The 16,693-nt window shown below is 42.6% G+C and overlaps 1 protein-coding gene across 2 annotated transcripts in view; it reads left to right on the forward strand.

Annotated features, from left to right (window-relative positions):
* Map3k7cl (MAP3K7 C-terminal like) overlaps positions 1-16,210 on the forward strand; it is a 39,620-nt gene extending 23,410 nt beyond the window's left edge. For both annotated transcript variants that reach the window (XM_005345311.3, XM_026786573.1), the window contains 2 exons: positions 4,010-4,125; positions 15,101-16,210. In XM_005345311.3, the coding sequence (XP_005345368.1) occupies positions 4,010-4,125; positions 15,101-15,281 (297 nt within the window). In that variant the 3' untranslated portion in view covers positions 15,282-16,210. The remainder of the gene's footprint in view (positions 1-4,009; positions 4,126-15,100) is intronic.
* The last annotated feature ends 483 nt before the right edge of the window (positions 16,211-16,693 follow it).

Below are 16,693 nucleotides of genomic sequence, written 5' to 3' on the forward strand. Positions count from 1 at the left end.
ATAACACAGCAGCTATGTTCTAGGGTCTTAAACAATTGCTTTTGGTGATGGGTTGGGGGAGACACGGAGGGGCTTGATATCAGAGGTTGAACCCAGGGCCTCCCAAACGCTAGGCATGGGCTCCGCCTCTAGCGGCTTCCCAGGCTGTTCTAGGCTCCTTTGGAGTGCAGCCTTGTTCCTTTGAGGAGAGCCTGGACTAAGGGCATCAAGGTGTAGGAAGTGCAGCATAATAACGCCAGGGGACCAAGGACCTGGAGTTGGCTAACTGCCCACCCCCACTCAGCATGGGATTTCGATGAACACTATTCTCTCTAATAGGACTAGTTTAAATCGAGTGTTGGGAATAAAGACAGCATCATTTTTTATTGCTGTTTTACTTCTTCTTTTTAAAATAGTCTTATGTAGCAGTTTTGTGCTGAACTCAAAGTCAGGGGTGACTTTGAACTTTTGCCTCCTTGACCTTCACGTACTGGGATTGCAGGTGTACACCATGACTGACAGAAACTGTTGCTTTTATTTCTCAAAGTTAATGCTTTCTGTCTAGCTATTCCAGGAATTTTTGTAGCTTTTCCTTAAGTTTTCAGTTTGAACATGTGTTAAGCGGGATCAACAACCAAGTAAGTCATCCATGCCTGGGTTTAGATCTTCCTTACTTAAGCCGATGGGTAGTTCTGGTTTTGCTTTTTAAATATATATATTTATTTTTAAACAAACTCTAGTAACTTTCCCCTAAAACCTTTGCTGGTTTACATTTCTCCAGCCCGTGCTGACATGCTTCTAATGATATCAGAATCACCTGGATCAATGAGAGCCAGTGTGCTCATTCTGCAGTATTTGCCACATATGCTATGTTCGGTTCATTATCCTTGCCGCTGCGGTGATGGACACTGGTTTTGGCCAACACGGCATCTTATTCTATCTCAGAGTTCCTTAAAGCTGGGCAGTTGGCAATGATGAAAAATTCTCCATCTGCTCATCTTCAGAGTCACGGACTTCGCAGGGGGATCAGAGATTCAAGGCCACCCTCAGCCACGTAGTCAGTTCAGGGCCAACGTGATGATCTAGAGCCTGTGTGAGAAAACACGGCCAGGCGTATTAGGAGGCACAGAGCGGCACAGCTGTAGTCTAAGTTGCAGTAGCTAGGAGACTTTCATTGATTGGAATTTCTTCTGGGATGCAAACCGCATGCACGTAAACAAACTCTTCAATGAATTTTCTGGGCTCGGATAAATGTCTGGTGTCTTCAGATGGCCATGGAGTCTGTCGGCCAGTGCACATGCTGATTTGCCCGGCAACATTGATGGTTAGCCGCGCATGGCCTGGAATTTTAAAATGTGGTGAGAATTTGAAATTCCCTGGCAAAACGGTCAGGGAGGACAAGAGCTGAGTAGAGATGAGACACGCCTCAGCCGGCAGACCCCGGGAGGAAGACATCTTAGCCGGGCTAGGCAAAGAGGAAAGTCTCAGAGGAAACTGTCTTTGCATCAACATGGACGATGGCTTAAAATAGGTAAAAGAAAGCTTGTCATGCTTGTCACTTCCGAGTGTCAGTTCCACTGCCTAGCTAGGCCCACATGCCCTTAGTAGTATCACCACACTGCCTAGCTTTAAAAATATATCCTTTCAAATAGTTTTGAAAGCTGATATTAGTTGTAAAAACTAGGTTTCATTATGGCATTTTCATCTATGTACATAACATGTTTTGACTGTATCCAGCCTCCCATTACCCTCACCTGTTCCTCCTCCCCGCCCGCAGGTCTCCTGCCTCTTCCAAAATGCAAGATCTGATTTCTACAATTAAGAGATGCCAGTTGCCCAGTTGCAGTGGTGAACTTTTGTAATCCCAGCTGCTTGGGTGGGGTACCGAAGCTTGAGGAGACAGGTTTGGGGGTTACCTGAGATGCACTGTGAATGAACTCAAGGCTGCTTTTGGCAAGTTAGTATAATACTGTCCAAAGATAAAAATGTAAAAGGCCTAGAGCTGTCACTTAGTGGCAGCATGCTAATGTACCAATAAAAACAGAAGTAAAGGGGCTGGAGAAGTGGTTCAGCACCAGGGAACAGTAGTGGCTGCTCTTCTAGAGGATGGGAGGTCAATTCCCAGCATCCACAGGGCAGTTCAGAACAGTCTGTAACTTCCAGGGGACCCAACACCTTCTGGCTTCTGAGACTCTGCATGAATGTGGTGCACAGACAAACATGCAAGCAAAACACCCAGACTCATAAAATTAAAAAAAAATCACAAATCCAAAATCATGAGGAAAGCGTGCTAGTTATTGAAAAGAACCGCAAGGTGCGAAGCAAAGGAAGGAGGAGGGGGGGAGCTTCCTTGCTTGAAGGAAGTGTACTTGTGATGTTCAGTTTTCTTCTCAAAGCACACAGAAAGGATGCTCCCGCCTTGACCGCCATCATCTTTATTCTCGCAGGCACACAGTCCTTTAGATTCTTGGCTATGGCATTAGGTCGCTGTGGAATGTGCAGTTCAGGTACTTGCAGGTGGCCACTGAATTGCTGCATCCTGCTTGAATGAGTGTGGTTTATGTGGTGTTCATGAGGGCAGGATGGGATGTGGACTCTCACGGCTGCCAGCAGTCAAGTCTTCTAACGGGGCACAGATGATTTAAAAGCTTGGCTCGGGAGCCCGGGTATGTCGCTTTCATTCCGCTAACAGTTATACCTGGTAACGTGCCAGCGTAACAGGTGAGAATTGGTGAAGGGTTGAGATTTCTGGGCTACAGACTGGAGGAGCCAGGAGTCGTGAATTCCTTTGGCAGCTGCTTCGTCGCCTGGGGTGAATTATATTGTTGTAGCACTGTGTCCTGGTTTTCCATTTATTTCTGTGTTGAAAAGGGTCATGGTTAACAGCTGGCTGGGCTGGCATTGTGAATATGTTCATAGGGGTCCAGGGAAAGATGCCACGTAAAGTGGCCAGTGTCAGATTCCACGTGAGTTAAGTGACATCAAGGATTTCACACGAATGTAAAATTTGTTCCAATCAGAATTCGAAAACATTGCAGAACTTATTATTAACAAGTATTCATTGTGCACATCAATGAGGTTCAGTGTGATGTGTCAATAATGCCTATGTCTACTTAGAATTCTACTTCCTTTGAATGAGAAGGGCGCTCTTAGCTGTCAGCCAGAGCACACGCTATATTGAATTGCTGCTACTTACTGAGCAAATATGACACCCCAAGAAATCTGTGTGCTGTGCTTGGAGAATATGGGAGCAAAGAACAAGATCCATTAGTTCACACTTTACTGGAATAAATGAGTGAGAATAGTACCTAGTCAGACACTGCCTGCCTGCATAGACCATAACGACAAGCAGGACCCAAGAGCTTGTTCAGCAACCAACTTCCATGCTTCTCAGATTTTACATATTTTCCATAAGTAATTAGGGGGTGATTCAAAACCTCTCTAAAAGACAATTAGAAGACCACCCCAAACAGTAATGCTTTAAATCACACATTGCTGATGTGGAAATAAGAATTACAAAGCCATGGCGGTCTTAGTTAAAAATGATTTCTGGAGGTAGGCATGTTTTCCATGTTATATGTAGGAAAAGTTTGCCGCGTGGACCTGTTTTGCTCATATATGGGAGGGAAGAAGAAATTCAGATTTGTCCTGTGTTCTGCCTCATGTGCCCCGAGCAGGGTTTAGGGTTCTGGTCCTCTTTACCTGCAGGACTGCGCCACTCTCTTGGGCTTGGCCTCAGGATTATAGGCGTAGGGGAAAAAGGGGGGGGAATTGAAACAGACGACTGGAGTATTTCCCCTGATCTTTTCTAAAGCAGTTTACAAGTTCTAAGAACAACCACAGATCAATGGGGCAGGTAGCTAACGTGTGGTAGGTCTCGGGGCTCCAGTTTCCGGTGAAAGTCAGTGTCAGCAGGATCGCCTCACCTCTCTATGGACCCTCAAACAGAAGCCGCCTGTCTCCGCTGTGTTCATTGGCGGTGCTGCTTTCTGATCCGGTGGACTGATTGCGTTTCTCCTCGTTTGTGCAGCCTCTGCCGCCATGTCACGACTCCGTAGAATCCATGCAGGTGTTTAAACAGCACTGCCAAATAGCGGAGGAGTACCATGAGGTCAAAAAAGAGATCGCCTTGCTCGAGGAAAGGAAGTAAGTACTCTCTTCTACTGAGCAGAGACTGCGGTCGGTGGGTCAGAAGGGAGGGGATTGTGGGCACACGCAACAGACCTTCTGTGGATCAAATGCCTCTCCCCATTGACTAAGAAAGGGAGCTGTGGGCGTGCTTCCACTCAAAACGTAATTGGCTTTGAAATGAGAGATTTTAGTGAGAGAAATTAAAATTGCCAAAATACCATCCAGAGCCATGCCATATTCTCTCTGGCTGTACCCAGAGACCTCAGGGCACTTTGGCTTGGAGTGAATTTTAATTGATGTTTAAGCAGTAAAGGTCCCCCATGAAATGAAAACCCTTTTTCGAGTTCTGTAAATGTATTAGTTGACTAACTGCATTTTATAGTCCCAGTAAGTTTTCATTATGATAGCGTTTATTATCATTACGGGTCTGCTAGGCGAGGTTAGACAATTCAATTAATTGGAGCCCTTCAATTTTACTGACTGTTTCATGAAACCCAGCTTCATTGCACTTTGTTCTGCCAACATTTTTTCCTCACCGACTCTTCCCTTTTTTATTCCTGAAAAGCATTATATTAAACAGTATGTCCTCATCCTCTGGCCAGTTGGTTCTCACACACTTGTGAGGGAGATCCGCTGGTAGTCTTGACACCTCTGACCAGGACGTGGTCCCAATAAAGCATAGCTAGACAGGCATTTCTCACCGTTGAGCTCCTGAAGCCTTCTCTATATTGTACACCTAAATGCTAAACATATCATTATCAGGATGTGTATAGCACTCACAAACACGGCGGTTTTCAACCTTATCTTTCTTTTTCCCTTATCTTACTGCAGTGACACAGCTTATTTATTACTTAATTTCTGAATGAAAGAAGGTGACATGTGCTTTGTTTAAGAAAAATCTTAGGACTCTTGAGACTGCTGCATGGAGGTTGGATATCTATGCAGCCGTGGGTTTGGTAGACAGACAACTGCATATACCAAATGAGCCCAGCCTCTTCAAAATTCCCTGCTTTGCTTCATTTCAAACACAAACATTGACTTGAACTTTTGGTTATGAAAGATTAAGAACTGTTAAGAAAGCAGAAGGCACAACTTTTAAAATCCAAGGCTTTCCTTTTGGTTACAGAGTCTTGGTAGGCTGTCCAAAATGCTTAGGTTGCTTTTGTCACCACAGCGTGACTTTCGAGAGTGGCCGATGTTGCAGCCACAGGAGGACTTAGGATGAGTAGCCTGTGAGTGCATTTTCTGGGCACACACAGACTGTGATGGCACGCCAGGGAAGAACACACCTAGGTAGTTCGTCTTTATAGATAACGCTTCACTGTCCGTCTTCTTGAGGACTTTGGTATTTAATTTAACCTCATATGGGCATTTTTCTGGCAATATGAGAATCACCCACTCCAAGAGATACTATTTTTGTGTGCCGCATTTTGAACTATGACAGGATCATGGTGTAAGAATGGTTAATGTTAGGGATCTGGAACTTGTTCCCACGGCTTGTGCTGAGAACAATGATAACTTGTGGGTACCACCGCAGCATCAAAGGAAGAAGGACTCAAGTTGGTTTCAGAAAGAAGCAGCTAGCTGGTTAGGGAAAAACCTTTATTACAAACTTCTAGGACCTCAAAGGAGAAGCCTGCCCCCTAGGGACTCATAAGGCCACGTGTGTTTCTGAAGAAGTCATCTTATTCCTTCATCAATTGTATCTCAATTCTTTAAACAATTGGCTACATACAGGGCAAGGACAAATCTTTTACTTTTTCCCCCCTTTCATTTAGCTTCTCAAGTTCCTTCTTCTCCATTCCCAGTTCTTTTATCTGGGTTTCAAATTTTCTGCTTCAAATCTTGGTTGGTACAATATTGTGTTTTCCTTCCTGTGTGTGTGGCTTTTTTCTTCTTTAAAATTAATAGAACTCCCACCTCTTCCTCTCCTTCTCTCTTGCCCCTTCTCTCTCTGGAGGCAGTCTCATGGATCCAGGCTGGGAGTCAAGCTTACTGTGTACCCAAGTATGCCCTAACTCCTGGTCATTCTCGACCTTCCTGATGGCTCAGTCATAGGCATGTACAGCCACACCTGTTTATGAAGAGCTGGGAGTCAAACCCAGAGCCTCCTGCATGCTAGGCAAGCACTCTACAAACAGACCTGCACTCCCAGTTCCAACACCCAATTCTGGCCTGGGTTTCACAACCTATAGTAACATGCCTAGAGACCCCTATAGAACTTCCTAACTTGACTCTGCCTCAACTGTATGAGCCTATTCCCATTCCCTGGACATAGCTGGTCCTGTCTGTGTCTGCTCCACATGCAACAGTTCCTCTAGGAAGGCCCAGCCCCTGTCCTCATTCATGGCGATCAGATTTTTTTCTTCAGAAATGAGGGAGAAACTGGAGAGTTAGTGTTATCAGGAGTCACGATTAAGTTTATTCCTGTCATTATGACTCTCTCTCTTTCTCTCTCTCTCTCTCTTAGGCATGCACTCTCTTTAGCATGTCTTTTCTGCCCCAGGAAAGATCATAGATCATAGATGTCAAATATAAATTAGGTTGATTTACAGTAACCTGTTATAGGTTACATTAATGCCCTCTGCGTAAACATATTTTGTTTGTATTGCTACAGCCTCATGTTTAAAATATGACTTGATGTTAGTAAGGGTTGCTAAGATAAACTGTTAATCAAAGTGTGGTTGGAGTCGCCACCGTACGGAATCCATCCTCTAAGGGCTGTTAGCAGCACTGCTTCTCATCACGCTGTAGTGAGCCAGTGGTTCATTTTATAACAAATCTTTTTCCGAAGCCTTTGTTTTCAAGCAAGATAAATCCAGCCATACGGATTTGGCCCAAGCAATTAGCATTCCATTAAAAAATGATTTTGATGAGAATTTCTCTCCCAACCCTTCATAAAGTGTGGCTGACTTTGATGCCTTTGGTTCCTGACTTATGCAAGTGTGAGAAATAAAGATTCTAAAGTATTTTAAAAGAGAGGTTTTCTTTATTGGGGTTGTCTGTGCCCAGCCGGATGCTTGCGCTGGAGACTGAACTTCTCTCGTCTCTCCAGAGGAGGTCTCCCTGCATCAAGTTTGAGAGGACTCAGAGTGAGAGAAGAGTTAGCTGTCCCTGGTCATATCTGTTGGGTGGATAAAGATAGTCAAACTTTCTCAAAGTTTACAAACTTACGACAGAGTAAATCCTATTTATTTAAATGTATTTCTGGCTTATGACCAATGATGTAGAGAGTCAGTTCCTACTTTAGTTGACCATCTAGATCTTTTTGCATGTGGCCATGTTCCTCATAATCACATATATTGTAACATGACATATTTTTGATACATCTTATAAGAATTTTCATTTGGTATACACAGCTTCTTTTGTACATTGTATAACTTTAGATATCTGGCACCAATTGCCAGACAGAGATGATTTAAGATATCTGATTAGACTACACCGGCTATAAAGGTTACTGAGTTCTCAACATGCTCACGCCTTGCCTGGTAGAGAAAGCATTTCTCCAATCTGTATTTAAACCATTCTGAGGAGATGGGCAATATCAGAAAGGGATAGTTACAAAGGATGGAGATACTTCTCCCTGAAGTTCTCTGTTCGACAGTTGAGGCTCTGCCGTGTTTCCAGCCTTGTGTGCTGCCATCTTGTATGTGGACAGTTTTCATCAGCCCGGAAGGAAATCTTGTAGTCTTGAGCAGTCCCCCTCATTGTCCTTTATAACTAGCTATTTTAGCCATTAGACCTGTTTCCTGTATCTATCGGCTTGCTGCTGGACATTTTTTAAATCAATGTAATTGTGTAGTATGTTTTTGGCGTGACTCTCAGACTATCAGAGCATAGTGTTTCAAGTTCATCCATGTATCACACACCAGCGCTTCGTTCTTTTTATCTGCGGATAAGATCCTATTGTCCACATCTTATTTGCCTTTCATTGGTTAATGTATATTTGTGTTGTTTGCCCTGCTTAGTATTTTGAATGATGCCACTATTAACATCTGTTAAAAGTCTGTTGCTGCACATCTATCTCTCCAAGTGCTTGCTCTATCCTGAGGACCCCAGTGCGAGTGGGTGGAAGTGGTGTGTCCTTGTGGTACCCACGTACATTTCCTTGATGGCTATGATGCTGCGCAGCTTTATCTGCACTTCTGGGCCATCTCTATGTTTCCTTGGAGAAATATTTACTTAGATACATTGCCCAATTTTAAGAGGGTTTTCATTTTATCATTGAGTAACTATATAACTTTAGTGGTGGGTTCAGGTGAAGCATTAGAAGGGTTTGGTTTTGTTTTTTAATTGGGAAGCCACAAACGTTACAAGAGCTTCATGCTTATGTCTTACTAATATAAAGCAATTATGGAGAACAATAACTTATCTAGGGGAGCACTGCACTATGGGAAGGGGTACTTAGGTAACTTGTAAAACTTCAATGTAAAAATAACCCTCCTTTCTCTTGCCTTTTGTCACGCTACTTAACTCATTCTGAAACTGCCAGCAGAGGTTTCTGTGTTTAAATAGGAACACTTGCTGCCTGATATTATTTTCAAAGAAAGATTTTTAAGTAAGTTCTTGGAAAGTCTCTCAAAGTTGGGGGACAGAGAGGAGCTCAACAGGCCACTGTCACAGAGCGAACAGAGAAAGGCCAGTTTTGTCTACCCCACTCCACTCAAGGGTGAGGTTTGTAAAAATGTTGTAAAGTATGAACACACGGAGAACTGCGCCTCTCTCTGTACTCCAGGCACACGGGTCTTATGCATTTACTCAGTCTAAAAATTGGGTTTTCCCTGCCATCCAGGAACAGCAAGAGTGGTATTTCCCCCAGGTGTTTATAAGAGTGGGTGGGCACACGGTGCAAACACCTATTCTCTTTCTCATGATGTCTGATGTGTGCAACTTCCTTCCTGGGGAAAGTATGGGATCTGAGTTCATTTCCCAGCAGCAAGGGTGTGCTTCCCGAGACCAGTTGAGCAAGTTGACCAAAGGAGTCTGAAAATGGACTGCTGAAGGCTTTGCTTGAGGAGGCAGAGGAAGGGCCAAAAGGATGCTTTTCATTTAAATAGCTAGTTTTGTGTTAAATGTCAATATTCCAGACATCACCTGGCTGTGAGATTATACATTTTTAATGCCCCAGTTGTAATGATTGGATCTCTAACATCATCTAACCCAGGGCTGTCCAGTCTCTTGACTATATTTTTTTCCCCTTATCTTCTGCCTGAGACCTTATTAAAATGGGCAAGGCATTTGTGGACCCTTAATGAGTGTATCTTTAACTTATTTCCATTACCAGGGAAGCAGCCACAATACAGTCTCCAGAGGAGCAGAATAAAGAAGCGTCTTCCTTTTTACTTTATTACTCCACCCGAGGATCAGCTCAGGTTGACCAGTAGAGTGAGCCCTGCAGCCTTCTTTATTTAAAATAGTGTTTTTATAAGGAGACTCTTCTCCCTCATCGCCAACCCAGGACCAGGCTAATATCTAGAGAAATGTCTGAATTCCTGACCAGGAAGTGAGGAAGTTGTGTCTAGCGTCTAGCGATTGAGAGCCAAGGATGATGCTAAGCTTCCTGTAATGCCATTGTCTAGAGCAGACTCTTCAGGTCTAAATGCCAACCATGCTCACAGTAAACAAACCTTTGTTTAGACTCAATCTCATCCCCACCCCCGCAAGGGTACAGTGTTGTCCTCTGGCCTGCTTCTGCCTCCTCATTTCTTAGTACATGTATGCATTTACTATTCATGAGCCGTCAGCACCATTGGCAGATTGAATTTGGAAGCCTCAATTCAACATCATTCATTATCTCTCCATCATTAAAAAAAGGAAGGTAAGATCTTCAATCCTTCACTCATCTGGAGGCATCTGCTTTTTCTCTCCTATATAAATATGAGCCTCTGAACATATAAGCGCCACCAAGTCAAGGGTTTGAATTTTTTAAAATAAAGTTTATCCTACTAGCTCATCAGAGCCGAACTGTCTAGAATTGTAACTTTTTCTCGATAAAAATCCCTAGTTAATTTTGCAATCACCAAGGACCATGATAGTGATTCTTCCAGTCCTGTGTGTTGGGTTGCTAGCCTAGCCTTTCATGTCTGGGTCATCTCTCCAGCCCAAGAGTGATCTCTCTGATCAAAAAGTATTTGTACTATCAATGAATCAACTTCTTGGAACTTAAAGAATTTCCTACATTTTGAAACTAATTTCCACATATTTTTAATCTTTTTTTTTCTCGAATACTTTCCCTTCTCTCCTTTTTCTTTACAAGTAGAACGTTTCCAAGTCTGTGGCTTAGGATGGGGACATTTGATGATTCATGGTAGATCCTAGGGGTGACCCTCAGACTGCTGGGATACATCATGTAGAGTATTAGGCTACAGATTCTTAGCATCAAAAAAAGATTCCCGTAGCTATGTCCTCCCTCCCCCACATTCTATGACAGTGGATGAGTGATAGACAAGATAGCCTGAAAGATCAACGTTGGGCCCATATTTTGCCTCACTGTAAACAATGAATTCATGTTGGAATGATCTGTTTATAAAATAGCTTCAGTAGCTTGACATGCCTGGCCTTACTCATGACTTGCTAATAGATGAACATAAATGTGTCTAAATAAATAAGTTCCAAACAGGAGACAGCAGACATCTTGGCAGTTTTTATTGGCTATCTATATAATTACTTACATGAAGCTAATTTAGAAACCTATCAGCCGAGGCTTCTTGATTGTAGTAAAGGAGAAATTATTATTGACATTCTCTAGTATAGAGAGATGGGACTAGACAGTCTCAACCATTCCTTGCAGTTAGAAAGTCAGTGATCCTGCAGTTGGTCATCTCTAGAAATGAAAACAAAAGACAGACAGAAAGCATCAGGGGATTAACTGAAGTCAAACAGAAAGTCAGGAAAGTAGCTATCCTTGGACCTGGTCCTAGCCACCCCCAGACCGTGCAGTGAAAGTGGAACTCTAATGGTTTGTGTGATGTAGGTAATTTAAAGTGAGAGGGGGCCCCAGGCAGACCAGGGATGACCTGATGGGTGGAAGATTTGCCACAGTTCTCTTTCTCAACCCCATGTAGGGTTTTCCTCATTAATTTCTTTAAGATCATTACAAGAGAACTTTTCCTGATCAATATTTAATTATCAGCATTTTCTGCTTTACCTGTGCTCAGGGACACAGAACACTAAGACTTTGATCAGGACAGGCTTGATTTATGCCTTTTCTTATTAGCTATGTGGCTTTTTAAATTAGAGCACTTTGAGTTTGGTTTCCTTTCTTTTAAGATATAAATGATCTTTCCCTGAAGTACTTTTTTTTTCTTCAATTATTCATTTGCCAAGTTTTTATTGTAAACATCTTGGAAGATCCAGAGATCAGCTAGAGCCCATGGACTTAGTGTATGTGCCTGTGTGTTCCACACCATCCCCTTTGGTCCTGCTGGGTCCTCCTTCTTTTGGAAAGCTTGGTTTTGCTCAGCTGATACCAAATTAAGTGGTTAAGGGAGTCTATCAGGTATAGAAAGAAACATTCTGATTTAACTTTTGCCCCTTCATAGATAATTTTGAACGTTTCAAACGTACAGAAAACCCAAAAGGAAGTGTCACAAATCCTCTTGTGTCTTTTACTGGCTTTATTATTAAAACTTTCCCAGAACATGCTTTGTTCTTTCCTTCCAATGAGGGATATTTTTCCTGCAATTGTCTAATATTCCTCATGTTTAGTGTGTGCATTTTAGGTTGGGTGGGCAAGACCGCAGCTGTAATGCCTGTTCCTCACAGGCATGTGGTACCTATTTGTCTCCATGGTGACAACAATGCTCTTGATTTGGCTGAAGCAGTCACCCAGGTTTCTCTTCTTGTCTATCCTTTGCAGTTCATAAGATTTTGTGGGAATATACTTGGAGAACAGGGAAAAATATTGTTCCTCATGAGATTTTCTTTCACCCACTTGTCCTAGCAGCCAGTGTTATTACATATCCATATCTGAGTATGCTTTATAGTGTATAGAATATGCTAACACATAACTTAAGTTTACCTGTTTCTATTCATCTATGTTTTTTCTTTCCTTCCATATGCCTTTGCTGCTTCTTTCATCCCCACATCTCCTTGTCTGTTATAGGAGGCTGCCTCTTTGTTTCCCGGCAGCCAAACTCCCAAAATAATCACACAGAAAGCATATTATTTAAATCACTGCTTTGTCAATCACTTAAGTGTATTGCTAGCTAGCTCTTACATCTAGAATTAACCCATTTCTATTAGTTTATATTTTACCATGAGGCTCCATGGCCTACTGGCAAGGTTCTAGCTGGCAACTTGTGTCCTTCCCTTCTGGTTGCTACATGGTGTCTCCCTGACTCTGCCTCCTTTCTCCCAACATTCAGTTTAGTTTTCCCTACCTAGCTCCATTCTGCCCCACTATAGGCTCAAAGCAGTTTCTTTATTCATTAACCAATAAAAACACACATTTTCAGAAGAACTTCCCACACCATCTGTCCTCTTCTTTCTTCCCTGAGCCTAAATTCCTCCTGCTACTTACTCTCTCTGCTCAGAAGTCCACTGTACCTCCTCTACCACTATTGGTCATTCAACTTTTTATTAGATCTATTGGGTGCTTTAGGCAGGCAAGGTAAGACAGCAACATATCTTTACATAATTAAACACATCTTTACATAGCTGAATAAATATTCTGTAACATGAACAAATGCAACACATCTGTACATAGTTAAATGATTGCAACACATCTGTACATATTAAACAAACGCAACATATCTATACACAGTTAAACAAATACAACATAGCTGCACATAGTTAAACAATTGCAACACATCTGTACATAGTTAACCAAATGCAACATAGCTGTACATAGTTAAAAGCAAATGCAAAATATCTATATATAGTTAAATGCAACATAGCTGTACATAGTCAAAACAAACACAACACATCTGTACATAGTTCAACAAATATTCTGTAACAATATCACAGGCCAGTGAGATGGCTTAACAGGCAAGAAGCACTTGCCATACAAGGTAGCCCACCTGAGCTGGATCCCCAGATCTCATAGTAGAAGGAGAGAGCTGATTTTATTGCATGTTGTGGCACACACACACATCTGCATGCATGCATGCATGCACGCACACGCACACACACACACACACACTAAATAATTTGAAAGATCACTGTTTTGATGATTGAAAGATCTCTGGGTCCTAAACATATTCCAAAGACCCATGATTTTGGAGAAATTAAAATAAACTATAAATCCAGCACTTAGAAAACTGAGGCAGGAGGATTGATGCACATTTAAGGTCACCCTGGGCTGTTAAAGGAGCTGCGGGCTAAGTTCCTGCTGCCCCGGCTTCTGGCCGCCAGCTACTTGACCCATTAGTTCCAGCCTCTTACTGGCTAGCTCTTACATATTGATCTAACCCATTTCTAATAATCTGTGTAGCCCACGAGGTGACTTACCAGGGAAGATCTTAACCTGCGTCTGTCTGAGTGGGAGAATCATGGCGACTGCCTGACTCGGCTTCTTTCTCCCAGCATTCTGTTCTGTCTACTCCGCCTACCTAATTTTCTGTCCTATCAGGCCAAGCAGTTTTCTTTATTAGTTAACCAATGAGAGCAACAGATAAGATACAAGACCCACCTCCATCACTGGGCTACATAGTGAGTTCCAGGCCAACTTGGGTCTGTAGAGTAAGACCTTATTTTGTCTGTTGTTGATGTGAGGATAGAACACTGCAGCCACAATGGAAACCAGTGAGAGGCTTTTCAGAAATCTAAAAATAGAACTAGTCTATGACCTAGTTACCTCTCCAAGGCACACACCCAAAGGACTTGCTATACATCTTGCTACAGAGACACTGACTTATCCATGTGGATCATGGCTCTTTTTAAAATAGTAAGGAAATAGATGTCATACACAGATATGGGGATAGATATGGATCTATTTGCATTCTTCTACATGTTGACATCCGGTTATGCCAGCACTGTTTGTTGAAAATGTTTTCTTTTTTTCCCCCATTGTATAATTTTAGCTTATTTGTCAAAAATCAGGTGTTCTTGGGTGTGTGGATTAATATCCAGTCTTCAATTTGATTCCATTGGTCAACCTGACTGTTTTTATCCCAATATAAAGCTGTTTCATTACTGTAGCTCTGTAGTAGAGTTTGAAGTTAGAAATGGTGATGCCTCCAGAAGTTCCTTTATTATACAGGATTGTTTTGGCTATTCTGTTTTTTTTTTTTTTTTTTTTTTTGCTGTTCCATGTCTGTGAAGAATTATATTGGGATTTTGATGGGGATTGCATTGAATTGTAGATTGCTTTTGGTAGATTGCCATTTTTATTATGTTGATCCCGCCTATCCAAGAACATGGGAGATCTTTCCATTTTCTGGTATATTCTTTAAGTTCTCTCTTCAAAGACTTAAAGTTCTTATTGAAAAGGTCTTTCACTTCTTTGGTTAGTGTTATCCCAAGATATTTTATGTTATTTGTGGCTATCGTGAAGGGTGATGTTTCTCTGTTTTCTTACCCAGCTTCTTTCTTGTTTGTATATAGGAGGGCTACTGACTTTTTTTGAGTTGGATCCTAACTTCTAATTGTTAAATACTCACATCCAGGAGGATGTAAATGAGTAAAGGGCAGGAATCTGGGAAGTGGCCCATGAGAGTGGAAGAAAAGGCTTCAAGGGAAGTGTGGAGACAGTCATAGAACATAGTAGAAGGGGGGGACTGGGGTCTGAAGGGGACAGTGGGGGAAGGAGGGAAAGAGGGAGAGATGTATAAACATCCCATATGGAAGGAAACCTGTTGCCTTGTAAGCTAATAAAAACATAAAGATACTGAAAGAAAAGGGAAGGGAAAGAAAGAAAAGAAGAGGGAAAAGTAAGGGGTGTCATTGGCGGTCAGAGGGCAGACACTGAGAAGCACAGAGAGGGGAGTGCAGATTGCTGGGTATGTGCGCAGTACAGCCCATGCTTCTTGCCCTGTGTCCTGAATTTCAGAAAGGAGCTCATTGCCAAGCTGGACCAGGCAGAGAAGGAGAAGCTGGACGCTGCTCAGCTGGTCCGGGAATTTGAGGCTCTGACCGAAGAGAACCGGACACTGAAGATGGCCCAGTCTCAATGTGTAGAACAACTGGAAAAACTCCGCATCCAGTATCAGAAGAGGCAAGGGTCCTCCTAACACCAGTCGGTGAAATGTGAGCGTACGAGGTTGCTGGCTGCTTTGCCCTGGCCAACAAGATTTGTATCTTAAAGGGGACAGAGAGTAAAATCTACTGCTTCTCTTTATTACCCACATGGCAAATGTCTAGAATGAGTTTAGTGCTGCCTAGCTTCCAGCTTGAGAGAGGGATATTTTATTTTAAGCGAGGTCATTACTGCAAAGCTCTCACCAGTATATATTTTCCGAGATCAGAGTTCTTTTCCAAAGATTTATGTATGTATATTTCCTACTTAGAATGATATGATCATACTATTCATTAGAGTAGAAAATAATAAAAATAGAATATTGACTGGTCCCACCGAAAATCATGAGCCATAAAACAAGCCTGGATGATCACTGTAGTTTCACATCTGTGCATTTTAAAACTTTATGCCTTTTCATAGTTCACGTCTGCTCAGCTACAAACCATAGGAACGTCTTTCCACATAGCTGAAGCTGGCGGAGTCAGATGTAACTCTCCAGCGATTGATTGTCCTAAGAATAAACGGTTGCGTAGCCTAAGTGCTCTCTCATGAAAATATTAGCAGCCATCGTGTCCGTGCCCAGAGCTCACCGGCCAGTGCTGACTTGCTGTGTAATAAAGAGCCAAGGCTGCTGCGCTTCCTCACTCCGGGATAACACACAGTGGATACGCTTGCCTTGGCCGCGTGCGTTTTGGGGATCTGGGTTGGGGGAAAGTGGAGAGACACCATTCAGACACACTTGGTTGCATGTCTGTGGAAGGTCAGTGGAAAGGCATACTATCGCGATGTTTGGGGTTTCCGGAATCGTGTTAGGTCAGTAACTGACAGGATGTGCCTGTGAAGTCAGAAGCAAAGCGACTTCCCGTTGTTCCAGCCGCCATGCTTTCCCACCCGCCATCTCTGTTCTGTGTCCATTTCTATTCACGTGACTTCTTTTTCATTAAACATGATCAAAAGTGAAGCTCTGTGTCTTGCTTCATTCTTGAGCCCTTTGTGCTAGGAGTTGCCCTGGTTAGAACATCTTCTCCACAGGATGTGCTGAAAAAGAACTAAGTCCTTTTCCATGGAAGCACTTAGCGTTCTCATCTGAAGTACTTGGAGCATTGCTACTGACTGAAAATCCTCAGAGCACTACTACTGACTAGGAGGTGCTAAGATGACCTTAGATGTAGACAGTGGTTCCTGTCCAGGCATGATGTCCCCCTAGGGCATATTTGACAGTGTCTAGAGGCATTTCTTTCCTTTTAAAAATATGTTTATTATCTGTGTGTTTGTGTGCATGCACATGTGTGTGAGGTGTGTGTACGTGTATGCTATGGTGCCCATGTGATTGTCAGAGGATCACTTTTCTTTTTCTACCTTGTAGATCTTCAGACATGCGTGTGAGTGTGTGTATGTGAGCTATGG

Source organism: Microtus ochrogaster, chromosome 2 (assembly GCF_000317375.1).
Source record: "Microtus ochrogaster isolate Prairie Vole_2 chromosome 2, MicOch1.0, whole genome shotgun sequence".
Classification (NCBI taxonomy): domain Eukaryota; kingdom Metazoa; phylum Chordata; class Mammalia; order Rodentia; family Cricetidae; genus Microtus; species Microtus ochrogaster.